The sequence below is a fragment of the Patiria miniata genome, unplaced genomic scaffold (assembly GCF_015706575.1).
Source record: "Patiria miniata isolate m_02_andy unplaced genomic scaffold, ASM1570657v1 HiC_scaffold_29, whole genome shotgun sequence".
Classification (NCBI taxonomy): Eukaryota; Metazoa; Echinodermata; class Asteroidea; order Valvatida; family Asterinidae; genus Patiria; species Patiria miniata.
In genome coordinates, this window is record NW_024037068.1 from 15,946,449 (window position 1) to 15,971,156 (window position 24,708).

General features: G+C 38.6%; 1 protein-coding gene across 1 annotated transcript; it reads right to left on the reverse strand.

Annotated features, from left to right (window-relative positions):
* Positions 1–5,439: 5,439 nt before the first annotated feature.
* Positions 5,440–8,598, reverse strand: LOC119736208. Its single transcript, XM_038210241.1, has 4 exons — positions 8,514–8,598; positions 7,710–7,865; positions 6,068–6,171; positions 5,440–5,976 (listed from the first exon to the last, which is right to left on the reverse strand). The coding sequence occupies exons 1-4, from the start codon at positions 8,518–8,520 to the stop codon at positions 5,884–5,886; spliced, it is 360 nt and encodes a 119-aa protein (XP_038066169.1). The 5' UTR covers positions 8,521–8,598; the 3' UTR covers positions 5,440–5,883.
* Between the last annotated feature and the right edge of the window lie 16,110 nt (positions 8,599–24,708).

The following is a 24,708-nucleotide window of genomic DNA, read 5'->3' on the forward strand; positions in this document are numbered from 1 at the left end:
CAGCCGGGGGAGGGGGAAGGGGTAGGCTCTTTGGATTTTAACCATGAAAAGATCAATTTTTCTTCCCCAAATACTGGGCGGGAGATAGGGCACAAGAGGGATGGACAACACAATGTCTTAGAGTGTGGAGGCACCAAATCAACACCAACCCTCAGTTACGTTCGCCCATTGGTAAAAACCCCCATATTTGCGCAGTTAAATTTTAACCAGCAAACACACAGAAAGAGATGACGTACCCATTAACCCCAATAAAAGTGCAAGTATAGAGCCTAAACGTTAACCCCTTATGGCACGCTTACAGACCCCTCGAATAGGAATGTTTGCGTGTAAAAGTCAGAGTTTTTAAAATTATTTTTTGGTACATTGAGTACCTAAGAAAAATGGAGACTAAAATGTCTTTTGAGTTAACTTAAAGGACTAATTCGCAGTTACAAACAAATCTAAAATGACCGTTTATAAAGACTTTATTAAAACAAGCCTGACAAAATTTTAAATCCATTGGATGTAGGTATGTAACTCTTTGCGTCGTTATCATTTTCGTTCTCACGCAAGTTAAAACAACCGTGATCCAGCAAGGAGACCTAGGTACGGAAATCAGAAGGTCGTCAGTAAATTTCGTTTTTACCCATCTCCAAATGATTTCTCTTTTTTTTTCTTGTGGAACGCCTTGTGATTAGAAATCATTGTGTCAAAAATTTAGTAAGAGAAAGGGCAACCCCTTGTAAAAGGCCCACAGGACGCTCAAAGACAAAATCCGGAAGCTCAAAGACAAGTTGACGCACTTTCAGGCTCCATTAACCACGAAAGTGTCTGATGAAGAAAAAGAAAGCATTGCGATAATATGATGTGTCACTAAAATAACTGCGAATTATATTCTAATTTGAACACAGCACAAAAATGAACAAACTTTAACAATTGAATTTTTTCATTTTATTTTTACACTCACGGCGATATAACAAGCTTCTGTGGAACAGTTTAGTATGTGACATCCAGTGACATGCAAAAACGTGTCAACTATCGATTTTTGTTGCCATATGTTTTCTCAGTTACTTTAAAACTTGTAACATTCATATTCCATGGAAATATATTTTGATTTTGGCCCAGAACGCTGTTGAATTTACACCAATATACTTCATATTTGGTGAATTATTCATGAATGTTGCGCTCTAAATCACCCAGAATTGAGGAAATTCGTTCTGGAACAAATTAAAGTGTCTTTCCACGGAATCTAAATGATATGTGTTAGAGTAAGTAATATCACTGAAAGTAGTACCCTCAGAGAGACATTCTCGTAGACTTGTTTGTACCCCTAACCCCTATGTTCCCTATACCGCCAGAGATGTTGGTGTTTATACCACCTTGACCACGAGCAATAGTCCCGGGCCTATTTGCGAAGGAGAAATGTTGCCTCAGAATAGGGGCTGAGGCGTTAGGGAGACAATGAATGTTTCCCTAATTAGACATGTCCTCCAAAGGTATACTTTCTGACGCTCAGGTATCTCCCAAATGGTACTATTCAAGAGATTGTGAAAACCAACTTTGCATTATAATCATGAAGGTTAATGAATTCATTCTACAACATTGAAACTGGCAGTGTTGGGGCGAAACGGTTGGGATAATGTTTGCCAATTAAAAAGACTTTAAACCTGATGACAATTTTACATTCACTTTCAAGAATTTTTTTTTTGATGGGGGGGGGGGGTGAATAAACCTTAAAGGGAATGTACATCATTGGCAATTGTTGTAATTTTCAGAAATGAACTATTTGAGGGGTTAGTATAATAAATCAAATATTGTTACACTGACATGTTTGAAGTTTTGTGTTCGAAAATGCTGTAAAAACTAAGAAAAACAAAAATGTTCGAGGAGTCTGGTTCCCTGACTCCACTAAAGGTGAAATGGATCAATTTATAGATGCCAGAAAATTGTAAGGTAATGGAAACACTCTAGCTGGCCTGCACCCGTTTATGAACATGTAACCAATAGCAAACAAAATTTGGACTGAACAAAAATGGTAAATTGGAGCAGTAGTTGAGAAATAGTCAGGTTTTTCCTACGGTGGTCGGCCGACCACCGTTGGAAATTTTTACAAAATACCAATTTTCTTGAAAATGACTTCACACCTGGTGCCATAATTTTACAGGATGCTTTAAACTGTCATTTACCAACATCCTAGGAAGGTTTTTCGTAAAAAAAGGGTAGTTTTTGTTTTCCGATGTTTGCAAATGTTCTATATTCTCTTTAACTTCACTGCTGGGCAAATTAGAAATTGATGTATAATAGACCGTATGCACAGCAGCCATCTTAGAGGGCTGATTTGTTACATAGGTATTCTCATCTTGGCAGAACAAAGGCACTGCCCTCCAATATGGCCTCTGTTTGTGAGATCTATTTATTGGGCAAGACAGGTTTAGTAAATTCACAAATGAAACATACATTTTATATTTTGTAATTTGTAAATCATGGCTTAGTCACTTATCATTCGTTCTTTTGGCAAGTGTATAGTGCCCTTCCTTGGAAGTATTCAAATTTCTTCAAACCTCAATCATTTTCAAATCAATTATTAAACTCATCATTCGGTTTGGAATCTTTTCTAACAGAGAACTGTTGTGCTATATAAACATTAAAGTGACTCACTGAATGAAATGCAATACACCGAATGTGTGCAAATTGTTAACAGGCTGCGATAACTATAATTAATCGATACAACATCATTTGATAGTTAAAGACTTTTTTTTTAATCCGCTATCAATCTTACACCATGAAAACACTGACAATTTAATAATCATAAATTCCCCTTGAAATGCGTAAAATACCTTTAACTAATAATTAACACTAAAAATGTAAAATATAACAAATATCCCTTGAAATGGGTAACAAGTAGTTCGACTACGCCGTCTCCTTAAATAGACCTTCCACTTTCAATCTCTGTCTTCAAACCTTGATTATTTTCAATCAATGATATTATGCCCATTAATAAAGATTTGAAACATTTCTTACATGAAAATGTTATGCTATACATTAAATTGTCTCTCAGAATAAAATTCACCGAATTAAAGCAAAGTTTAACGGCAGTACTAACATTAATATAGGTTTTCCCAAACAATTTCGGAAAATGTGCGTTTGAATTTGTAAAACATAAATTCAATTCGGTGCCGAGTTTGAGAACGACGTACATCCTGGTTTCATTTTGGCAATAACTAGCATTGGATTTCATTTTGCATCATTCAAATAGATGAATGTGCATAATGTTTCATTTAAGGGATTACAAATACGTGATAAGGCTTTCTTTTTGACGGATGCGTTGCCGATTATTACGGATGTGCAATCCGATTCGCAGAAAATCGATTGTCTATTGTGACACAGGCTGAATTGAACATTTGTTATCATTTGTTACAATTTAAATTCGCATTTTCTGCATTCAATTTCAATAAATTATACAGGCCTATACAAATCATGATACAACTTTGATTCATTAATTAATGATTCATTAATTAATCGATATATGCCTTATTGATCATAAATGTGTTTGTTTTTATATACACAAAGGCCTATGTGAAATGTAGGCAAATGAAATGTGAAAATGATATTAATATGACCCATATGAAATCACTCGAAATAATCTTGTAGCCATATTATTGAGACGGTAAAGGGACACATCACTTACATGGGATCTGCATGGGATCTGCATGGGGACTTTTTGAATATTCAAAAATGTAATCATTCAATCAACCATTCCTCAACTGTTACTTTAACACATAAATGAATTCCAATGCTTGACCAGGCATACGTTAAATAACACTGCGAGGGAAATCGGCTGCACATTTAGCGAAAAAGATTGATGATAAATTAAAAGGAAAACAGGATTGCGGATGTGCCTTCGATTTCGCGCTAAAATGAAATGTCAATACACTAAATGAAGTGCACATTCAGGAAATCGTACGCTGATTTTTTACGACTGAATGCACTTTCACGGAAAAAGAATTATCATTTGTTAAATAGAAAAAGAAATTTGGAACGTTCATTCTATTTCGCACGAAAACGAATGCTTCTTTTACAAATTCGTGTACACATTTTCCGAAATTGTCCGGGAAAACCTATAATAAGATATAAGAAATCTATTTTCTTGTGTGAGCTGACGCAATTTGTTTACAATTTAACTATCTATCGTGACTCGTGTACATTTTAAATGTGACTTGAAATTATAACTACTGAAAATGTCGAATATCCCTTAAAATGGGTAAATGTCTTTAAAGTACGACGTCTCCTTAAATACACAATACATTTCAACTTTCTATCTTGAAATTAGGATAAACACTGAAAACGTCGATTACAATAAGTATCCCGTAAAATGGGTAAAATATCTTTAACAACGCCGTCTTCTTAAATACACAGTACATTTCAACTTTCAATCTTGAAATTAGGATAAACACTTAAAATGACATACAATATATATCCCTTAAACTGGGTAAAATATCTTTTAACAACGCCGTCTTTTTAAACATACAATTCATTTCAACTTTCAATCAAAGTATGTCACTCAATAATACATTAAAAAGTGAACATCTAAAGTATATTACACATAGGGCCTACGGGTTTATAGCGTGTGACTAAAACACCCCTTAACTAGCACCCCGAGAACTCAATATCTTTCGTTCACAAATTGTCCCAATGAAGCGAATCTACTTTAGTACTGCGATATCATGCGGTTTCCAATTTGCCACACCTTAAATGACGTTTTACCTAAGTGCGTTTACCGTCTAGTCTGGTTCCCAGACCTGACAATTATTCCCGACGCTCACGTCTTAAATTGTAGGTTAGGCAGCCTCCGTGGCTAAAAATAAACACGACAACATTGATGACCCTTTTTTAAAGCGCGGCTTTGTTTCCGATTTCGCTTTATTACTTGTAGCTTTTAATGTTCTGATCAAATTTTTAAATAAATCACTTGCTTCGTAATATCATACAGTTGTGATAATACAGTTTGATGTATATGTAAGATAACATTGACTAATGTTGATCTGGAATCTTCAAAACTAGGGAACTAAATAGCACTGTTAGCAGGCGGAGCCGAATGAAGACCGAGTTTTGGAAAATCTCGGTAACGGTCGTCAAATTCAAAATTGTACATGACGCAGCAAAAAGTTCCCCCGTACGATCCGAGTATATTTGATGCACAAAATCGTCGTTGAATTTCAAGTTTTTTTAATGAAAACAATCAATATATATTATCAACTCATTTCAAATAAAATTAATAAGCAATTAGCAGTTAATTAAATCTATATTATATACTCGGAAATACTCGGGCGCTATCCGATTGTCGACCAAACGACTTCGGCAAACTTCGGAAATTTTCGGAAAAAGGAGGAATTCCTCCCGTTTTAGTCACGCGACGTAAATTGTAATACATTGTATTAGTCAGAATCTTTTGGTCTGGGGACCAGACTAGCGCATCACAACTTGCCAAGTGACCAATCACCACTCACCTCGGCGTGTGTGGCACTGCCAATCACCGTTCAAGCAGGGCCCATTCCTTGGATTTGATCTGCTAACCACAGAATTCTGCGCTTACGACCACAAATTTTGTGCTTTTCATACCGCGCCAGCAGAACAATTCCGTGCTAACCCCAAAATTGGCCTTTAACCAAACATGAAGCAGCTTCCGACTCGTGCAAATTGAATGACAGTGCGGTTTAAACGGTTCTTGCCGTATTGTTTTGGTACCAAAAGACTGCAGGTATGTAACAGTATGTGTATTAAACTCCAATTGACAAGGTGGCAGATTAAGATTGATAAACGAATAAATTAAAATTTGAAAAAATTAATCGTAAAACACAAAAAAAGTTTGATCTCTCAGAACGTGTTCTGCAGTGACCAGGCGCATCACGGCAGAAACTGATCAGCCTCATAAAGGAGTTGCTTGATCTTTTCTTCATTTTGGACAGTATCGCCGCTCCTACCAAACACTTCAGGGAGCTGGAAATGAATAAAAAGTGTGTCAAACTAAATTTCATGGAATTTTAAAGGGGAGTGTCTTTGCCCGAAGGAAAATAAAACTGGTTCTTACGTCTTCGGGGCAGATGTCTGGTCGTCTGAATAAGTCATCGAATTCACTGGAGCTCGACACGTCACGGAAGTTGCCGTAAATACGCATGTACGCCAGTACATAACCTAAACAAATAATGAAGAACTGTTTTATTGTAATGCACTTTGTCAGAACAAAGTAGGCGTATTAATAATGAACAGATAAATTACGGCCCTCGTCGCCACCCCCAACACCACCTCTCAACACCACTATTACTCAGAGTTTGGATTTTTTTTTCGGACCGAACTCACGAGCGTGGTTTTTCAGATTGACTTGCATGCTTGGCCAATTTTGGGACAACAATGACGTACATATTAGCATATTCATAAGCGTCACTCGGCGTGACTTGCGTGGGTCTCGGTATCGGCCAATGGAAGCCAGCAAAAAGGGTGATTTTTTATATATTAATAACCCGTCAAGGAGGCTATTCTGCAAAGTTTTACTGCACACCACACTGGATAGGAACCTTATTAATATTCGCTTAAAAAGATTGACATATACTGCAAACACTAGTGTTACAACTTTTAAAATGCACGTAGCCAGGCCTATTTTCCCTATTTTAACGAAACGTATATGTTTTGCTCATGCTCAAAGCTTTCGAGGTGCATTCGAAGTGGAGAAAAATCGAAGGGCATTCGAAGTGTATTCTAACTGCACTCTGACTGCATTCTAAATATTCTTACGGCATTCCAACAGCATTCGAAACATTCTGATCGCATTCGAGGGAGAATCGAAAGGCCAAGCCACTTCAAATCCTGCCAGAATGTCCCGAATGCGCCTCGAATGAGCCGGAATGCACCTCGAATGCATCTCGATTGCTGTCGGAATCTATTTCGATATTAAGAGAATTCAGCTGGAATGCCTTCGAATGCCGTCAGAATCTTTCGATTGCCGCTCGAATGCGGCTCGAATGCAGTCGGAACGTCCCGATTGGCACTCGAATGAGTCCGGACGTAATTCAGAACAACGCCGAATCGCATAAAAACGCGGCCAGCTGCCACTGGAACATCAGTCTGTGATAGTTGGGCTGAGACTGATGAAAATGCTAGATTCGGCAGCATTTTATATCCTATTGGGGACCATTCAAAGTACATTCTAAATATTCGAGCTGCATTCTGTTTGAATTCTTGGACGTCCCAACCATATTCAGTGGCCATTTCGGGAGCGTTCTGACTGCATTCGAGGTGAATTCGTACAGCATTCGAGGCATGTACCTTCCAACCAGACTTCGAGCGGTATTCGGGCAGCAATCGAAGTGCATTCTAAATATTCTGACTGCATTCTAACAGCATTCTAAGTATTCCTACTGTGTTCCAACTACATTCGAGCTGCATTCGATTCGAGAGCTAATACACCGGGAATGTGCAAGAATCATTGAGGCGGGTTCGAAGCGCATTCTAAGTATTTGAACGGCATTCTTACAAAGCTTGGTCAATTTGAAATTTCCTCCCGAATGTGGCACGAATTTTGAAAATGCTTCATTCCGGCTGGTTCTGCTTGATTCATGCTGATTCCGAATAAGTGTGACGGGGGTCTTAACCGTTTCAATTAACCCGAAACATTTAGACCGTAATTTGGTATAAGTCAGAGAAGAAATGCCTGTTAATTACTTTCTTTCACTCACCATCTTCCCAGGTCTGCACCTTCCAGGCATTAGTCACTTCGCAGTTTTGGGTGAAAGACACTGTGTAGTCCGACGATGGAGTTAACCTCTGGTATCGGTCGACAGTCAATTTCCCGTTGCCGTAGGTAAATGGCTCCAACTTGGTATACGGAGCATCTGATGCAAAAAAAAGCACAGTGATTTTGTTAATTATGTCTCTAGTCTACAGGTTGATTAAAAAAAAGAAACCCAAATGGTGCCCCTTATTTAAAAAAGGGAAATTTTGCATGTATATAGCGCTTTCTTGATCCAGCGTATAAAAACCCAAGCAACAAAGCTTTCATTTAGTGAAAGGATCATTCAAATCGCCCATATACTTTTCCAGCTATGAAATTTCGAAGACAAACGCCTTTAAAAGGGGGGGGGGGGCATTAGGGTTTCTTTTGTGTTTACTCACCCTGTACAATAAAAGGAGACTGAATACTTACTTAACAAGACAATGCAAGGATATTCAAGCTGGCCTCAGAGCGCACTCAAATATGATTATTATTTTGTACACATTTATTATGCGTACACACTATAGCCGATTTTAGCTCATTTATTGGGGTTAAGACGTAAGCAAGTTTAATTTATAAGTGACAGTCAGTCAATCAATCAATCAATCAGTCAGTAAGTCAGGATTGTTGGCTGGCCTCTCAGGAACCAAACAATGGAATTTGAGCCCCCAAACCCACAATAGTATCTAAACAAACGGAGAAAACAATACGCAGATTTGTGTCTTCCTCAAACTTTATGTATGCGAAGCGAAAACAGTGGCTAGTTTACCAGGCATGCAGGCGTGTAACGCCACCGGCGAATCATGTATATAACATTCGGTGTCGTTGAAGATTGTCCACGTTTTAGCAGTCGGATATGCCTAGGATTAAATTAAAAAAACAAACAAACATAGCTTAACAGTTGTTTCTGAGTGGCACAGTAGTTTCGCGGGTCTTTAATTCATACAAATGCTACGGGTCAAAATACTGAGATTTCTGCTTTATTCAAGGTATTACGTTCACAAAATTGTGATTAAAAAACAACCGAAAGGACCAACATTTCATTTCTGAAATTTGCAAAACATTGCGAAACTTTAACATGGAAACTTCATGACAACAGCAACTTTTCCTCAAGTAAATAATACTATCTATGAAATCATCTAACATGCGCCACAAAAGCGTGGAATCTGCAAAAGGGTGAGAGCAAAGTGGGTGCAGATTTATGGAGGAGATGTGAGTTCAATAGCTTAGCGTCAGAAGAAAAAAAAGTTAACAATGAACTTTAAAACACAAGGTTTAAAAATAAAATCCATTCTCCTCTCAACTTTAAAGTATGTTTTGGCAAATAAAAGTTAATAAAATGTGGTCTGAACGACTGTAACATACGGCATTAAACTCTTGAATGAAACGTTCTCGTGTCTTGACACCTGTAATGACATTTGTGTAGGTTCTGTCTGAAGCGAACATATCGGTATCCCGACCAAAGACGCCAACCTCTGTTAGAGTCTCGTTGCCCCTGATCGTGACGCCAGACACTTGGAAAGGGGTAAATAGACATCGTTATAATGGACCTCTCCAGTAAGCTCCGCCCAGTGCGCACGTGGGCAAATTAACACGTGCTCCTCTCCAATGCCACACTGCATTTTCCTGCCGCGCGCATCATACGCGCGTGCACGCATGTCGGACTTTTGTGCACGCACGTCGGGCATAAATCACGGATGTGATTGGTCAGAACACCTTGGGGCGGTGCTTACTGGATCGGTCCATTGATATACATGTATGGTAAACGGTTCGCATTCCTGCGGGTGCAAAACAAATTTGCCTTCATGAAACACGGCAGAACGCTGCACAGTTTGTCGTTCACCCTTAAAACGTCCATTCAAAGGAAGATTTAAGGTGCGTTCGCACGAGGCCAAGAAACTGGCATTTAAAATAAATAAATACAAACTAAGTTGTCCAAACAAAGTGTAGCGAAATCAAATGGTTTTAAAGTTTGGACCAGCAATGCCACTTTGCGAAATCATCACGATAATTATAAACCCTAGTCTGAACACCTACGTTAGTTTCAATTGGATTTTTTTATGACATGCTCACATTAAGCAAAGCAAGCACAGTATCCCAAGGGGATAGCTAAAGTGCTTGTTTCAACAGACCATCCCACATTAAAAACAAGTAATAAGAAGAGGAACAATAGTTATTGGACTATGCCTCACTCACTAGAAAGTGAAGAGAGACATGTCTGTTAGCATCACATTGCAGTCACATTTGCCCTAAACTGATACTTTACTTAATGTACTTATTTACTCGACGTTGCAACCCCAAATAAAATGTTAACACTAATCCAATGTAGGTCCTAACCAGTTCATAATTTGCCTTTCAAACGGTTCATAGAAGGCTATTTCGTTAATACTCTGAACACCGACATTTTTGCTAATTTTTCAACAAAAGTCAAAACTGACATTATCTTTCCTAATTTACAGATTCCACACTTACCAATTTCTACCATAAATGGTGTTGGATAACAGCAGTATTGTGCGTCCGCAGCATAGAATCCCACCGCTGCCACCAATCCACAAAACACAAAAGTAGTGGCATGCATTTTCCTCAGAATGTGTGTCTTGCAGCAAAGTCTGGTATATAGTTTATAAGTGGTGAATATTGGGTGCAACTGGTACGAATGGGACTGGATATCTCACGCATGCTTTTTAACCACTTGGCCGCAGGAGCGATCCACTAAAACAAAGGGTATTCTCAGATCTAGCAGCCATACATAATTGCTGTGGATATCTTTCAAAAATCGCATGTACTAAATTAATTGATGTCGAACATGTTCCTATGTTGTTTTAGTGTATTTTAATTTGAAGGATGGTACGATATCAACATTAATGCATTGAGTGTGTTTTGCCATTCCCCCGTAATTTGTAAAGATTATAAGTTCCAAAATTATAAACAAATAATAAAAATAATAATAACTGAATGACAAAAAATCCTACATGCCCAAGTGCCAGCCATACGTCAGTACTGGTCCCATGGTTAAAATTGTGTCCTTCGAATTGTTGTAAAAATTAGTCGCGTATAAATTCTTGAAAAAAACCCCAACTATTTTGTATTCCTTGAATAATGCAGGTATCGTGAAGCCACGCTTTGTGCACTACTGATTCTTGCATAAATTATGGAAATACTAAAATTTGGTTATAAAACGAAAATTTCGTATACAACTCCTGACAGATGGTAGACAGATAATTACCGACTGAAATAATATGCAAACTACCTTGGCGCCTAACAAAATATAATTATTCATCAAGTTACCCGCATAAGAAAACAAATCCAAAACTGTTGTTATTCAGATAGCCGTGGCGGCTGCCAGACCTAGGATTTATCAGAATAGTCAGAATCGTTTGGTCTGGGAACCAGACTGGTAGAACATTTTCGCACAATTACATGTCGCTATGAATGTCGTAGGTCATAAAACGAAAATTTCGTATACAGCTCCTGACAGATGGTAGACGGATAATTACAGACTGAAATAATATGCAAACTACCTTGGCGCCTAACAAAATAGTTGTACTTTTTTTTCTTATAATTATTCATCAAGTTACCAGCATAAGAAAAAAAATCCAAAACTGCTGTTATTCAGAAAGCCATATGGCGGCTGCCAGACCTAGGATTTATCAGAATAGTCAGAATCTTTTGGTCTGGGAACCAGACTGGTAGAACATTTTCGCACAATTACATGTCGCTATGAACGTCGTAGGTCAGTTTAGCTGTTGAGCAATTGCGTTGTTTTTGTATGCACTTACTTGATTATTGGAATTATAGTTTCTGATGTATTTAGTAACTGCACAATCCAAGTTAAAACGTTCGCTCGTACTACTTTCCTTAAACAGGGCGCTGGGAAGGGCGAATTCGTAGGGAAGGTCTTCTTTGGCTGAGAATTGGAAAAGTCAATGATCAACCCACCAAAACATGAAAAGAAAATGAAAGCGGACATGTTGATCATCGTTTTACTTAAAGCCCGGTTCATACTCGGCGCGAAAGCGAAAGCGAACGCGAATTTGTGACGTCTGGCAAGTATCATTAGAATCACGGTCCGGTTAATGGGACTTGCAGTTTTGCCGAAGTCAATTGAGTGTGATCGTCCGACTGATAAGGTTTACGCACAAACCTTGAGCCAGTGCGGCTTTGCATAGAAAGGTGGCCGAACCATATTTTTTGAAAGTGTGCTGGTAATGATTGGCGCTGCGAATTCGTAAAAGTTGAACATACATGTATTTCAACTGGAGCAAATTTCGCAGCGAATGCGCCATGACGTCAAATTCGCTTCGCATCCGCATTCGCGTGAAGTAAAAATCGGGCTTAAGATAAAGTTGACCCCTTCCTTGTCCCCAGGGTGTCGAGCAGTACGTGCCCACCACTACCTGCTCTCTCACCCTGGTATTGGATCATTTCCATGTGCAAGATTTTTGAACACGTATGCACATGAGGAATTGTCTGGTGCCTGCCTGTGCTTTATTTGTGCGTTTGTTTTTGTATGCAGTGTCTGGCGTAAAAACAGAATCAATTCGTCGCAGCGCAAGCATGGTGTGAGTTACGTAAACACGATTTTATTTTAATTAAACTGTTACGATCTTAACGAGACAACATGCAGTATCACATTTCATATTTAATATTAACAAATTGGAAAGGAAATGAATATTTTCGAGAAGGCGTGGACGAATAATCACGAAAACACGTACTGCACGTTGTGAATAACAGCACCAAGAACACGAATCAGGATACAGGTATCGAATCAGGATACAGGAAGAAAGTTTCCTATCCAGGGCTTACTATTGGAAACGTGCTTGGGAATAAAGAAAGCACTGGGGACAAGGTTGAGTTGACCCCCTAGAGGAACCGCTTCTTTAATAACCCTATGTACTAATACGTCACACGATGTTTACCGCAGTGCATTGCGGGATTGAATGGGGTTCGCCGCACCGCGATTGCTATAGAAAACACATAGTATTGTGTACCGGGGTCTGATTTATTTAAATTTGCGCCACGAAAGCTATCGAAAATGACCCTTAAAATGTGATAAACCTTGTCTTAAATTAATCTAAACTGTATTTCAGGTCGATGATTCTTAAAAATATCGAAAAATGTAGGTATGCAGAACGCTACTGACGATGGGCATATATCGCACGGTATTAGCGCGCGTGACTGCACTGTGTAGCGCTAGTGCAGCGGGCTGCAAGCAACTTGCAGCGGCAGGAATTTTCGGGGAAACACGTTGCTTCAAGTAAGAGCTGTACAACTGGTACGACCTCGAAATAAATGATTAAACCAACTAAATAAAATCAAAATGTTAACCACGGAAAATACATACACACAAAAAAGACAGATCACGTTCTGTGAATCAAATTGCAGACATTTTCTCCATCTATTTTTTTGGCACCTGAGACCGAGTTGACTTGAGACCGAGTTGGTTTGGGACCGAGTTTGGTAGCCTAACCCAAGTCTTTTGTCCCAAACCATGTACCAAGTCGGTTCGCAATTCGAGTGAACTCGGTCGCAAGTCAACTACGTTCGTCCAAGGTGAACTGGGTCCCATGCGAACTCGGTCCCGGTGTCAGCTCGGTCCCAAGTCAACTCGGTCCCAAGTCAACTTGATGGATAAAATGCTCTAACAAGGCACTTTAGGGGCTAACATCAAATTGGGCCATGCTAGGGGCTGTGCCATGTTAGGGTACATCAGCAATGCGCGTTTAAGTGGTTGCGTCATACACCGCTGATGTCACGCCTAACTGAGGTCACGTGTTCGGTTCCACACAATCCTGGCCTTAACGATGCCGTTATTTTGTGGGCGCCGCTATATATGGCCAGGTTTGTGTGGAACGCGTGACCTCGGCAAGGTTTTACCTCAGCGGTTTATGACGCAACCACTTTAACGCGTATTGTTAATGTTCCCTAACATGGCACGTGCCCTAACATGGCGCAGTTTGATAATCGCTCCCAGTACCTTGCTAGAGCATTTTTTCTCAAGCAAGTTGATATGGGACCGAGTTGAATTGGGACCGAGTTGACATGGGACCGAGTTGAACTGAGACTGAGTTAACCTTATACCGAGTTGACTTGGGACCGAGTTGACTCGAACTGACTTGATTTGGGACCGAGTTGACTCGAAACCAACTCAGTCGGGGTCAACTCGGTCCCAAGTCAACTCCGTCTCAGGTGCCAATATATTTTTTTTCAATTTCAGCCAATATTACAGTTTATTTTGAATATGATGGCTTAATAATGGAGCTGCTTAGGTCCATTTTTGGCCCAAATCGTGCACTTTGTGGTAAAAGCATGAAATTCGGCAGGTGGGGTCCCAATGGGCTAGAATTCATTTTAAGATCGGGACCCATCCTGGATCTTGCCCATTTTGGGGGCGGAGCTTGACTTTTTTTAAAAGGGGGTGCAAACAATACAAACTCATGAAAACTGTATGAAACATCCATTTTCCTTGTTTTTCTATGGTTTGAAATAAACTTAAACATAAAATATAACATTCTAGCTTTCGAACACCAGTTAATTTTCACCCATTTTGTGGGCGTGGCCTAAATGTACAAAAGAGGCGGTATATATTAGCAGTTTGGTTCTAATACAGAAAACATTATTCGGTTTGGTAGTAAAATCCTGAAAATTGGCAGGTCTAGTTAAAATGGGCTGAAAATAATTTAAAGAGGTGAACACATCTTGGAACTTGCACAATTTTTTGGGGGCGGAGCTTGATTTTTCAAAAAGGGGAGTGCAAAAAATAAAAAACTCAGAAAAACTGTATTTAACATCCATTTTCCTTTGTTCTTCATGGTTGAAATAAACTTAGACATGAGAAATAACTTTATGAGAAATATGACGTTAAAATTGTGCAGCAGCAGGATTCCAGTCGAACCAGTGAGTTTGGTGGTTTGAGACATCATCTTACATTGAAAGACATCATCTTACATTGCCGACACGCATGGCTATGGCGACGCGCGCGCATACCAGAAACCAGAGCCTTTTTTGGCCTAATAATCGTTTTCTTCGTTTTGTATGAATAAACAGGAGTAAATGCTTCAGATTTCAAATATGCACTTGTCATTTACAAGGCTGGGTTAGGGCAACCTTGAAATTATAAAGCAAAATAATTCTGCACAAAAACTACTGCATTTATTAAAGTTCATAAAGTACAAATGATGCCATATGTTTGTATGAATAAAGCATGGCATTTGCTTTTTCTACCACTTTCGAAGCATTTACTCGCATCAGTGTGAATGAAAATTAAGCAAACACTTTTACTAAAAACCATTTGCTAAATTCTGAAAATAATTACTTTTACCTTTTAGCTTTTGCTACACTATAAGCGTTTACTTCGTTTCTTATGAATTAAAAGGAGTAAATGCTACAAATTTTAAATATTTACTTGTCATATTTCAAGGTTGGGTTGGGTCTACCTTGAAAATATAAAAGCACATAATTATGCGCAAAAATTACTGCATTTATTAATGTTAATCGCAAAAAAGTACAAATAATACCATATGGTAGTTCGTTTGAATAAAAACTAGCATTTGCATTACTCCCATCTGTACGTTTCGTATGAATATAAAGGAGTAAATGCTTCAGATTTCAAATATGCACTTGTCATTCACAAGGCTGAGTTGGGGCAACCTTGAAATTATAAAGCAAATAATTCTACGCAAAAGCTACAGCATTTATTATATGTTAATCGCGAAAAATTAATATTAACAAAGTTCATAAAGTACAAATGATACCATGTTCGTATGAATGAAACATGGCATTTGCTTTTACTGGTACTTCCAATTTTGAAGCATTTACTCGCTGTATGAATGAAAATTAAGCAAACACGTTTGTGTAGGTTTTATATGAATTAATCCCTAAACCCTATGATCTCAGAATAAATACAAGATTTCTATTGTTTTAGCCACTGTGACCTTGACCCTTGACCTTTCGACCCCCAATACGATAAACCTATGACTAAGAACGATCCACAAACCAAATTTGAAGTTCACATGTAAAGTATTTCTCAATTATCGCGCTGACAAAATTTCTTTTGTTTTAGCCACTGCGACCTTGACCCTTGACCTTTTGGCCCCAAATGCAAAAGGCTTCTTAGGATTGCCAAGGACAATCTACAAACCAAATTTGAAGTTCATATGTAAAGTATATCTCAAGTTATCACGCTGACAAAATTTTTACTAGCAAAAAAGATGATTTTCCCTCGTTTGAATCAAGCTGCTCTAATGTACCGCCTCTTTACATATTTAGGCCACGCCCGCAAAAGGGTGAAAATAAAACGTTAAAATGTTAGAATTTACAAAGTGAATGTAAAATACAGTTTTCTGAGTTTTCTTTTTTTTTGCACTCCCCTTTTTGAACAATCAAGCTCTGCCCCCAAAATGGGCAAGATCCAAGATGCGTTCACCTCTAAAAATTATGTTCGCCCATTTCAATTTGACATGCCAATTTGCAGAATTTTACCACCAAACTGAATGATGTTTTCCATATTAGAACCAAACTGCTAATATATACCGCCTCTTTTACCATTTAGACCACGCCCACAAAATGGGTGGAAAATTAACAGGTGTTAGAATGCTAGAATGTCTTATTTCATGTTTAAGTTTATTTCAAAGCGTAAAAAAAAAAGGAAATTTGATGTTAAATACAGTTTGCATGAGTTGTATTGTTTGCACCCCCTTTTTTTGAAAAATCAAGCTCCGCCCCCAAAATGTGCAAGATCCAGGATGGGTCCCGATCTTAAAATGATTTTTAGCCTATTTTGACCCCACCTGCCGAATTTCATGCTTTTACCACAGAGTGCACGATTTTTCTCTTAGCAGCTCCACTATAAGATCAACTTTCATCATTACTGCTTATCAAAAACCCATCTGTCAACATGTAGCTGCAATATTGGCTAAGATTGTGGCAAAAAAATCACATTTCTGATTAATCGGCACTATAGAATTTACATTATTACCTGCCCAGGACACACGTAGTTACTTCGTGAGTGGTCTTCTAATGATACCCGACCCTCAAAACATGGGTTTATACACCTTACTTGTGTAGTTATGTGCCATATTGGCCGATATATGCCAAAAACATGATTTTCCGGTATAAGCGGCATTATTTTGCATTTTTCTATGCCACAGACACACGTGGTCACTTCCAGAATAGTTTTATTGTGATCTCTGACCTTGAAAACATGGGTTTAGACACTTAATTTGTTCAGTTATCCACAATATTGGCTAAGATATAGTGAAAATTGATTTTTCGGTAATGGCGGCACTAATTTGCATAAAAACAATACGTGGGACATTTTTTGAATTTTTCTACGCATTTTATTTCTGAGCTAGAGACGGTGATAAGAAATTGATTTCCGAGGGTGCACGATACCCCCCTTCTTCCTACCCAACTAGCTGGATAGCTCAGTTGGTAGAGCACCGGAACGGCAATCCGGAGGCCGCTGGTTCAAACTAAGCTTCAGTCAACGTCTTTGTTTAACTTGAAATGGTTAACTTAAATAATAGTTTTAATAATGTTTCAAACTGATGCACTTTTACGAAATGTACAATTTTTACACAAGCTTGCAAACTGACCAAATCTATGTTGTCGCTATGCGTATTTGCATTATATAAACATGTTCAGTCACAGCCTCAAAATTGTTAATTTACCCAAATCGCTCAGAAAATGACTGGGAAAAATTACAATTCCATTTTTCATTTAGCTTGATGGATGAATGCCATTGTAATGTTATGGAAAAAACCTCAATAGGCTCATAATTGTTAATTTGCCCCAATCGCTCAGAAAATGACTGGAAAAAAATACCATTCTATTATTCAGTAAGGTTCGTGTATGAATGCCGTTGTAATGCTTTAGAAGCACGGCCACAGCCTAAGAATTGTTAAATTGCTCCAATTGTTCGGAAAATGACTGAAATAAAAATACAATTCTAGTATACATTAAGGTTGACGTATGAATGTTGCAATACTATAGAAGCACGGCCACAACCTCCGAATTGTTAATTTGCCCCAAGTGCTCGAAAATGACTGGAACAATCACCATCCATTATTCATGCAAGCTTTATAAATGAATGCCGTTGTAATGTTATAGAAACACGTAACAGTGCCGCAGAATTACCTTTTTTTCCAATTTCTTTGAAAATGACTGAAACAAATTACCACTCCATTATTCATTATAAAGCTTGATGGATTATCTGTACCCAACCCATATGTATATTCTATCTCATCTATTTTGTGTCTCAACGTACACGGAAAGTTCGATACGCGTGAAAAATATTTTGATATTTATATTTTGACATTTACCAATTGCATAGGTCACCCCATAGAAGGCTATCCACGGGCACGGATGCTGGTGGTGGTGGTGGTGGTCTGCATTCAACTTGGGACGTTGAACAATAGAGGACAATAGCGTCCCCAATTCCCGAGAGGTCCCCAATTTGGATTCGTGTACAAAACATATGGGAGGTTTTCCTAAGTACAAAGAAAGGAGGGACAATATTGCAGGCAAAAACGTCGTAGTGCGTGTGGGTGTCTCTGTTGGCGTGCGTTAGGGATGAAATTATTCTCTATCGTGCTGATGTACAGACAGGAGCCAACACCAAGAAGTTTCTTAATTGCGTTTGACCATAACTAGCGAACCTTAGGACTTTTGCAGAGATTATCACAATTTCACAGTTGGACTTCTTGTTGGACAGATTTCCTACTCTATGAAACCTCTATATGAAAACTATAGAGCATTTTTTTATTAGTATTTTTTATCATTAAATTGGTCCATGTATATTCCGGACAATTAAGAGCACTGTTGCAGTGATATTATTTAAGACATACACTCTTGTCAACTTCTAGGACCTCTGTCGTTTTTAGCGTTACTTTGTTGGCGAACCACGATTTTTTTCGAGAGACGGAATACAGACCTAATTGGGGTAGGTGGTACATGGTAGACACTTCTGGAATAGTTTCTCTCAGTTGGCATTTAGAGCCTCGGTCAGTAAATACATTTGATCACAATACAGAACAAGAACCTGTCCCACGGGTGTCGCTTGACAAGGGGGTGTCACCCCCATCCATTGATTGTGTTTTGTCGACACAATCGTTGTATTGTCTTCGAAATTGTGTGTCTATTGCCGAAAATGCCGCCACGAAGAGCGCCAACTATTGTCCAATATAAATGTCCACGATCGTCTGCTTGAACAGCGCCTCCAATAGTCAGAAAAAAAACTTCCTGCCCACCTTTCAGCACAGAGGGTCTGCCGGCAATTTTTTTGTTACAACCCATTCAAATCAGTCACGCCACGCCCCTGACCAGTCAGGCCGTGTCCGAAAGGGGCTTCCAGAGCTATGGCTACGTCTATTGTCAGCGCGTCCCCGCGTATTTTCAATGGGCGCAGACCTAGACCTAGCTCTAGCCAACTGATTCGGATGCAGCCTGTGCATGCACTTTATGCTTGCACCTCGTGCCGATATGACAAAGAAAAGGAGCCGGAACCACAATCTATAGCCCCTGGTTTGAACGTTTGTACCACGCAAGAGCCGGGGTCGATTTTTTTTTCTCCTGAACGACATCCGCATATGGGTGTGCGCTATGGCGTTTACACTTTACTTTTCTAAAAACATGAGAATAAAATATAAAATTAGAAAAAAAAATGAATCCGCACGTAATGAAATTCGGGCATTATTTCCCTTTAAAACAAAATCCTCCGAGGCCTCAGGTTAGAAAAGAAAAGAACAAAATCGGGTACAAAACGGTGATTGGAACCGCAACATCGCGGTGCAAAATCACGACCCTGTATCGACTGAGCTATCGCACTGCTCGCCGAAACGTGAGGGAAACAAATAATGATATACCTGCGTACGTATCAAAAAAGTATCGCAGAGGGCGCTAAACAACCATGTACGCGGATGTAGTTTGGGACCAGAAAATTTTCAGCCGGGGGAGGGGGAAGGGGTAGGCTCTTTGGATTTTAACCATGAAAAGATCAATTTTCCTTCCCCAAATACTGGGCGGGAGATAGGGCACAAGAGGGATGGACAACACAATGTCTTGGAGTGTGGAGGCACCAAATCAACACCAACCCTCAGTTACGTTCGCCCATTGGTAAAAACCCCCATATTTGCGCAGTTAAATTTTAACCAGCAAACACACAGAAAGAGATGACGAACCCATTAACCCCAATAAAAGTGCTGCAAGTATAGAGCCTAGATGTTTTCCCCTGATGGCTCGCGTCCGGACCCCTCGAATAGGAATTTCTGCGTGTAAAAGTCAGAGTTTTTAAAATTATTTTTGGTACATTGATTACTTCAGAAAATGGGAGACTAAAATGTCTTTTGAGTTAACTTAAAGGACTAATTCGCAGTTACAAACAAATCTAAAATGACCGTTTATAAAGACTTTATTAAAACAAGCCTGACAAAATTTTAAATCCATTGGATGTAGGTATGTAACTCTTTGCGTCGTTATCATTTTCGTTCTCACGCAGGTTAAAACAACCGTGATCGAGCAAGGAGACCTAGGTACGGAAATCAGAAGGTCGTCAGTAAATTTCGTTTTTACCCATCTCCAAATGATTTCTCTTTTTTTTTCTTGTGGAACGCCTTGTGATTAGAAATCATTGTGTCAAAAATTTAGTAAGAGAAAGGGCAACCCCTTGTAAAAGGCCCATAGGACGCTCAAAGACAAAATCCGGAAGCTCAAAGACAAGTTGACGCACTTTCAGCTCCATTAACCACGAAAGTGTCTAATGAAGAAAAAGAAAGCATCGCGATAATCTGATGTGTCACTAAAATAACTGCGAATTATATTCTTATTTGAACACAGCACAAAAATGAACAAACTTTCACAATTGAATGTTTTCATTTTATTTTTTACACTCACGGCGATATACAAGCTTCTGTGGAACCGTTTAGTATTTGACATCCAGTGACATGCAATAACTTGTCAACTATCGATTTGTGTTGCCATATGTTTTCTCAGTCACTTTAAAACTTGTAACATTCATATTCCATGGAAATATATTTTGATTTTGGCCCAGAACGCTGTAGGGCTCCATTGGTAATTCCGATTTCGAATTTACACCAATATACTTCATATTTGGTGAATTATTCATGTGAATTATTCATGAATGTTGCGCTCTAAATCGCCCAGAATTGAAAAAAAAATCGTTCTGGAACAAATTAAAGTGTCTTTCCACGGCATCTAAATGATATGTGTTAGAGTAAGCAATATCACTGAAAATAGTTCCCTCATAGAGACATTCTCGTAGACTGTTTTTTACCCCTAACCCCAATTCTCCCTATACCGCCAGAGTTTTTGGTGTTTAGGCCCTATACCACCTCGACCACGAGCCTATTTGCGACGGAGAAATGCTGCCTCTGAATAGGAGCTGAGGCGTTAGGGAGACACTTTATGTTTCCCCATATAGACATGTCCCCCAAAGGTATACTTTCTGACACTAATTATCTCACAAATGGTACTATTCACGAGAGTGTGAAACTCAATATTGCATTATGATCATAAAGGTCAATGAAACCAGTCTATAACATTGAAACTGGCAGTGTTATGGCGAAACGGTTGGGATAATGTTTGCTTATTAAGCAAATTTTCAACTTTAAACCTGTTGAAAATTTTACATTCACTTTCAAGAATTTTTTTTTTTGGGGGGGGTGAATAAACCTTAACTTCAATGCTGGGCAAATTAAACATTGACGTATAATTGACCGTATGCACAGCAGCCATTTTAGAGGGTTGATTTGTTACATAGGTATTCTCATCTTGGCAGAACAAAGGCACTGCCCTCCAATATGGCCTCTGTTTGTGAGATCTATTTATTGGGCAAGACAGGTATAGTAAATTCACAAATGAAACATACATTTATATTTTGTAATTTGTAAATCATGGCTTAGTCGCTTATCATTCGTTCTTTTGGCAAGTGTATATTACCCTTCCCAGAAAATATTCAAATGTTTCAAACCCAATCATTTTCAAATCAATTATTAAACTCATCACTCGGTTTGGAATCTTTTCTAACTTGGAACTGTTGTGCTATATATACATTAAAATGTCTCTCTGAATGATATTTACCGAATGTATGCAAATTGTTAACAAGCTGCGATAACTATAATTAAACGATACAACATAGTTGAGGACAATTTTTTTTTCAATCCACTATCAATCTTATACCATAAAAACACTGACAATTTAATATAATTAATGCCCCTTGACATGGGTAAAATACCTTTAACTAATAATTAACACTAAAAATGTGAAATATAACAAATATCCCTTGAAATGGGTAACAAGTCTTTCAACTACGCCGTCTCCTTAAATAGACATTCCACTTTTAATCTCTGTCTTCAAACCTTGATTATTTTCAATCAATGATATTACGCCCATTAATAAAGATTTGAAACATTTCTAACATGAACATGTTATGCTATTGTCTCTCAGAATAAAATTCACCGAATTTAAGCAAAAGTTTAACGGCTGTACTAACTATAATTATACGATATACGAAATCTATTTTCACTTGTGAGTTGACGCAATTTGTTTACAATTCAACTATCTATCGTGACTCGTGTACATTTTAATTGTGACTTGAAATTATGATAACTACTGAAAATGTCGAATATCCCTTAAAATGGGTAAATGTCTTTAAAGTACGACGTAAATACACAATACATTTCAACTTTCAATTTTGAAATTAGGATAAACACTGAAAATGACATACAATAAATATCCCTTAAACTGGGTAAAATATCTTTTAACAACGCCGTCTTCTTAAATATACAATTCATTTCAACTTTCAATCAAAGTATGTCACTCAATAATACATTAAAAAGTGAACATCTGAAGTATATTACACATAGGGTCTACCGGTTTATAGCGTCTGACTAAAACACCCCTTAAACTAGCACCCCGAGAACTCAATGTCTTTCGTTCACGAACTGTCCCAATGAAGCGAATCTACTTTAGTACTGCGATATCATGCGGTTTCCAATTTGCCACACCTTAAATGACGTTTAACCTGCGTTCACCTTAATGTTCATGCGCGCGCATCACAGCCTTGCCAAGTGACCAATCACCACACGCCTCGGCGCGTGCACTGCCAATCACCGGTCAAGCAGTTCCCAATTTCTTGGCTCTGATCTGCTAACCACATAATTCTGCGCTGACGCCCACAAATTGTGTGCTTACCGCGCTAGCAGAACAAGTCTGTGCTAACCCATAAGCGCAGAATCCTTAGTTACGGGATATACGCATGCGCAGAAGCAAACATTCCTTACTAACGCGAGAAATACGCTTATCGTAAGCACGGAATTTTCTGCTATAGTAAGCAGGGATTTTTCGGTAACGCTAAGCAGAGACAAGAAATTGGGCCCAGAGCTTGCCCAAATCCTTACAAATCCTAACGCGAGAAATACGCTTACCGTAAGCACGGACTTTTCTGCTATAAGTAAGCAGGGATTTTTCGGTAACGCAAAGCAGAGACAAGAAATTGGGCCCAGAGCTTGCCCAAATCCTAACAAATGAAGGCTCATACAAAGAGTCTATAAGGCCTCATCTCAATAACCGCGAACGGATAGAAACATAATATTGCACAAAAACGCCTAAAGCCGATGCGAATATACCGTCTCCAAATACTTTCATTTTTCGTATCTCGCGTCTTTCTACATCCAGAACCCCGGGATACATGGACAGACGTGATCTGCATTTATGATTGGTCAACACCACGCATGCGCTCTTTGGAAAACAAGTCTGAATAATCAATTCTTTGTCGCTTTCCACCTTTGGTCTGTTTTTTGTTTCATATTGCATTACTCTCTGCTCAAAAATAACCATCTGGATTGCTAATTGGTTGCTGCATTCAATAAACTGACTCCATTTTTTCACACGCAGGACTGGAGAAACCAATTTGTTGATAGTATGTGATATGTTTGGTGTTTCAAGTATTTCTTTTCCCCGTTTGGTTGGCTGAAGGTAATTTCTTGCTAATTAGTATCTCTGTCTGACGTTGCTGAACCATTCAGAGTGCATTATTGTTCGGAGGGCATTCGTTATGGTCCAAAAGGTTCGTAGTTAACACAGGCAATGCCAATCATCTAGCCAATACAACCACAAAAAATTGACAATCGCTGATTATTGTGGAATCATTAGACACAGGTGATGGATTCAAGTATACATAGCCCTCAGGGAGAAAGATATCGCTCAAAAGCAACTTGGTAACATCTCCTAAAATATATTTACTTGTGTTGTGTTGTGTTGTGTTGGATTGTGTTGGGTTCTGCTTTGTTGTGTTCTGTTGGTTTCTGTTGTGTTGTGTTGTGTTGTGTTGTGTTGTGTTGTTTTGTTTTGTGTTGTTTTGTGTTGTGTTGTGCTCTGTTCTGTAGTGTTCTGTTGTGTTGTGTTGTGTTCTGTTGTTTTCTGTTGGTTTCTGTTGTGTACTGTTGTGTTCTATTGTGTTCTGTTGTGTTCTGTTGTGTTACTTAAATTTTGGATTTATTTACAAGCGATTTGTTTGAAGATAAACGGTTCTTTAACGTTCACGAATGATTTTTAACAAAAATGTATAAAGACAATCTTCTCAAACAAGCTTGAGAGATTGCGCTTGTTTCAAGCTCGAGCTGAAAGTGTCTCTTTAAAATCGCGAAAAGTTGATGTGTCATCTTTTTCTAATACAAGCGTCAGTGAAATTGCGAATTATAGTTTCAAAACCTGAAAATGAACAACATTAAGCACAACACAAAGATTGAACAAACTCCAACATTTCATTGTACACTGACAGCTATATACGTCCACTTGTGAGTGATACGTGCGATTGTGCACTTTGTGACTGAATCATGAAACATCGCACGTTGGTTCTTCATGCCATGAAGAACATTTTCAGATGTGGAGACATTTCATATTTGACCTCTGGTGACCTTTGAGAGGTCAATGACCTTTACATACAC

Coding starts and splice junctions, on each gene's coding strand:
- LOC119736208 (XM_038210241.1), bottom strand. Junction 6,172..7,709: donor GGTGCAGACCTGGGAAGATG/GTGAGTGAAAGA, acceptor TTATTTGTTTAG/GTTATGTACTGGCGTACATG. Junction 5,977..6,067: donor CAGACATCTGCCCCGAAGAC/GTAAGAACCAGT, acceptor ATTCATTTCCAG/CTCCCTGAAGTGTTTGGTAG.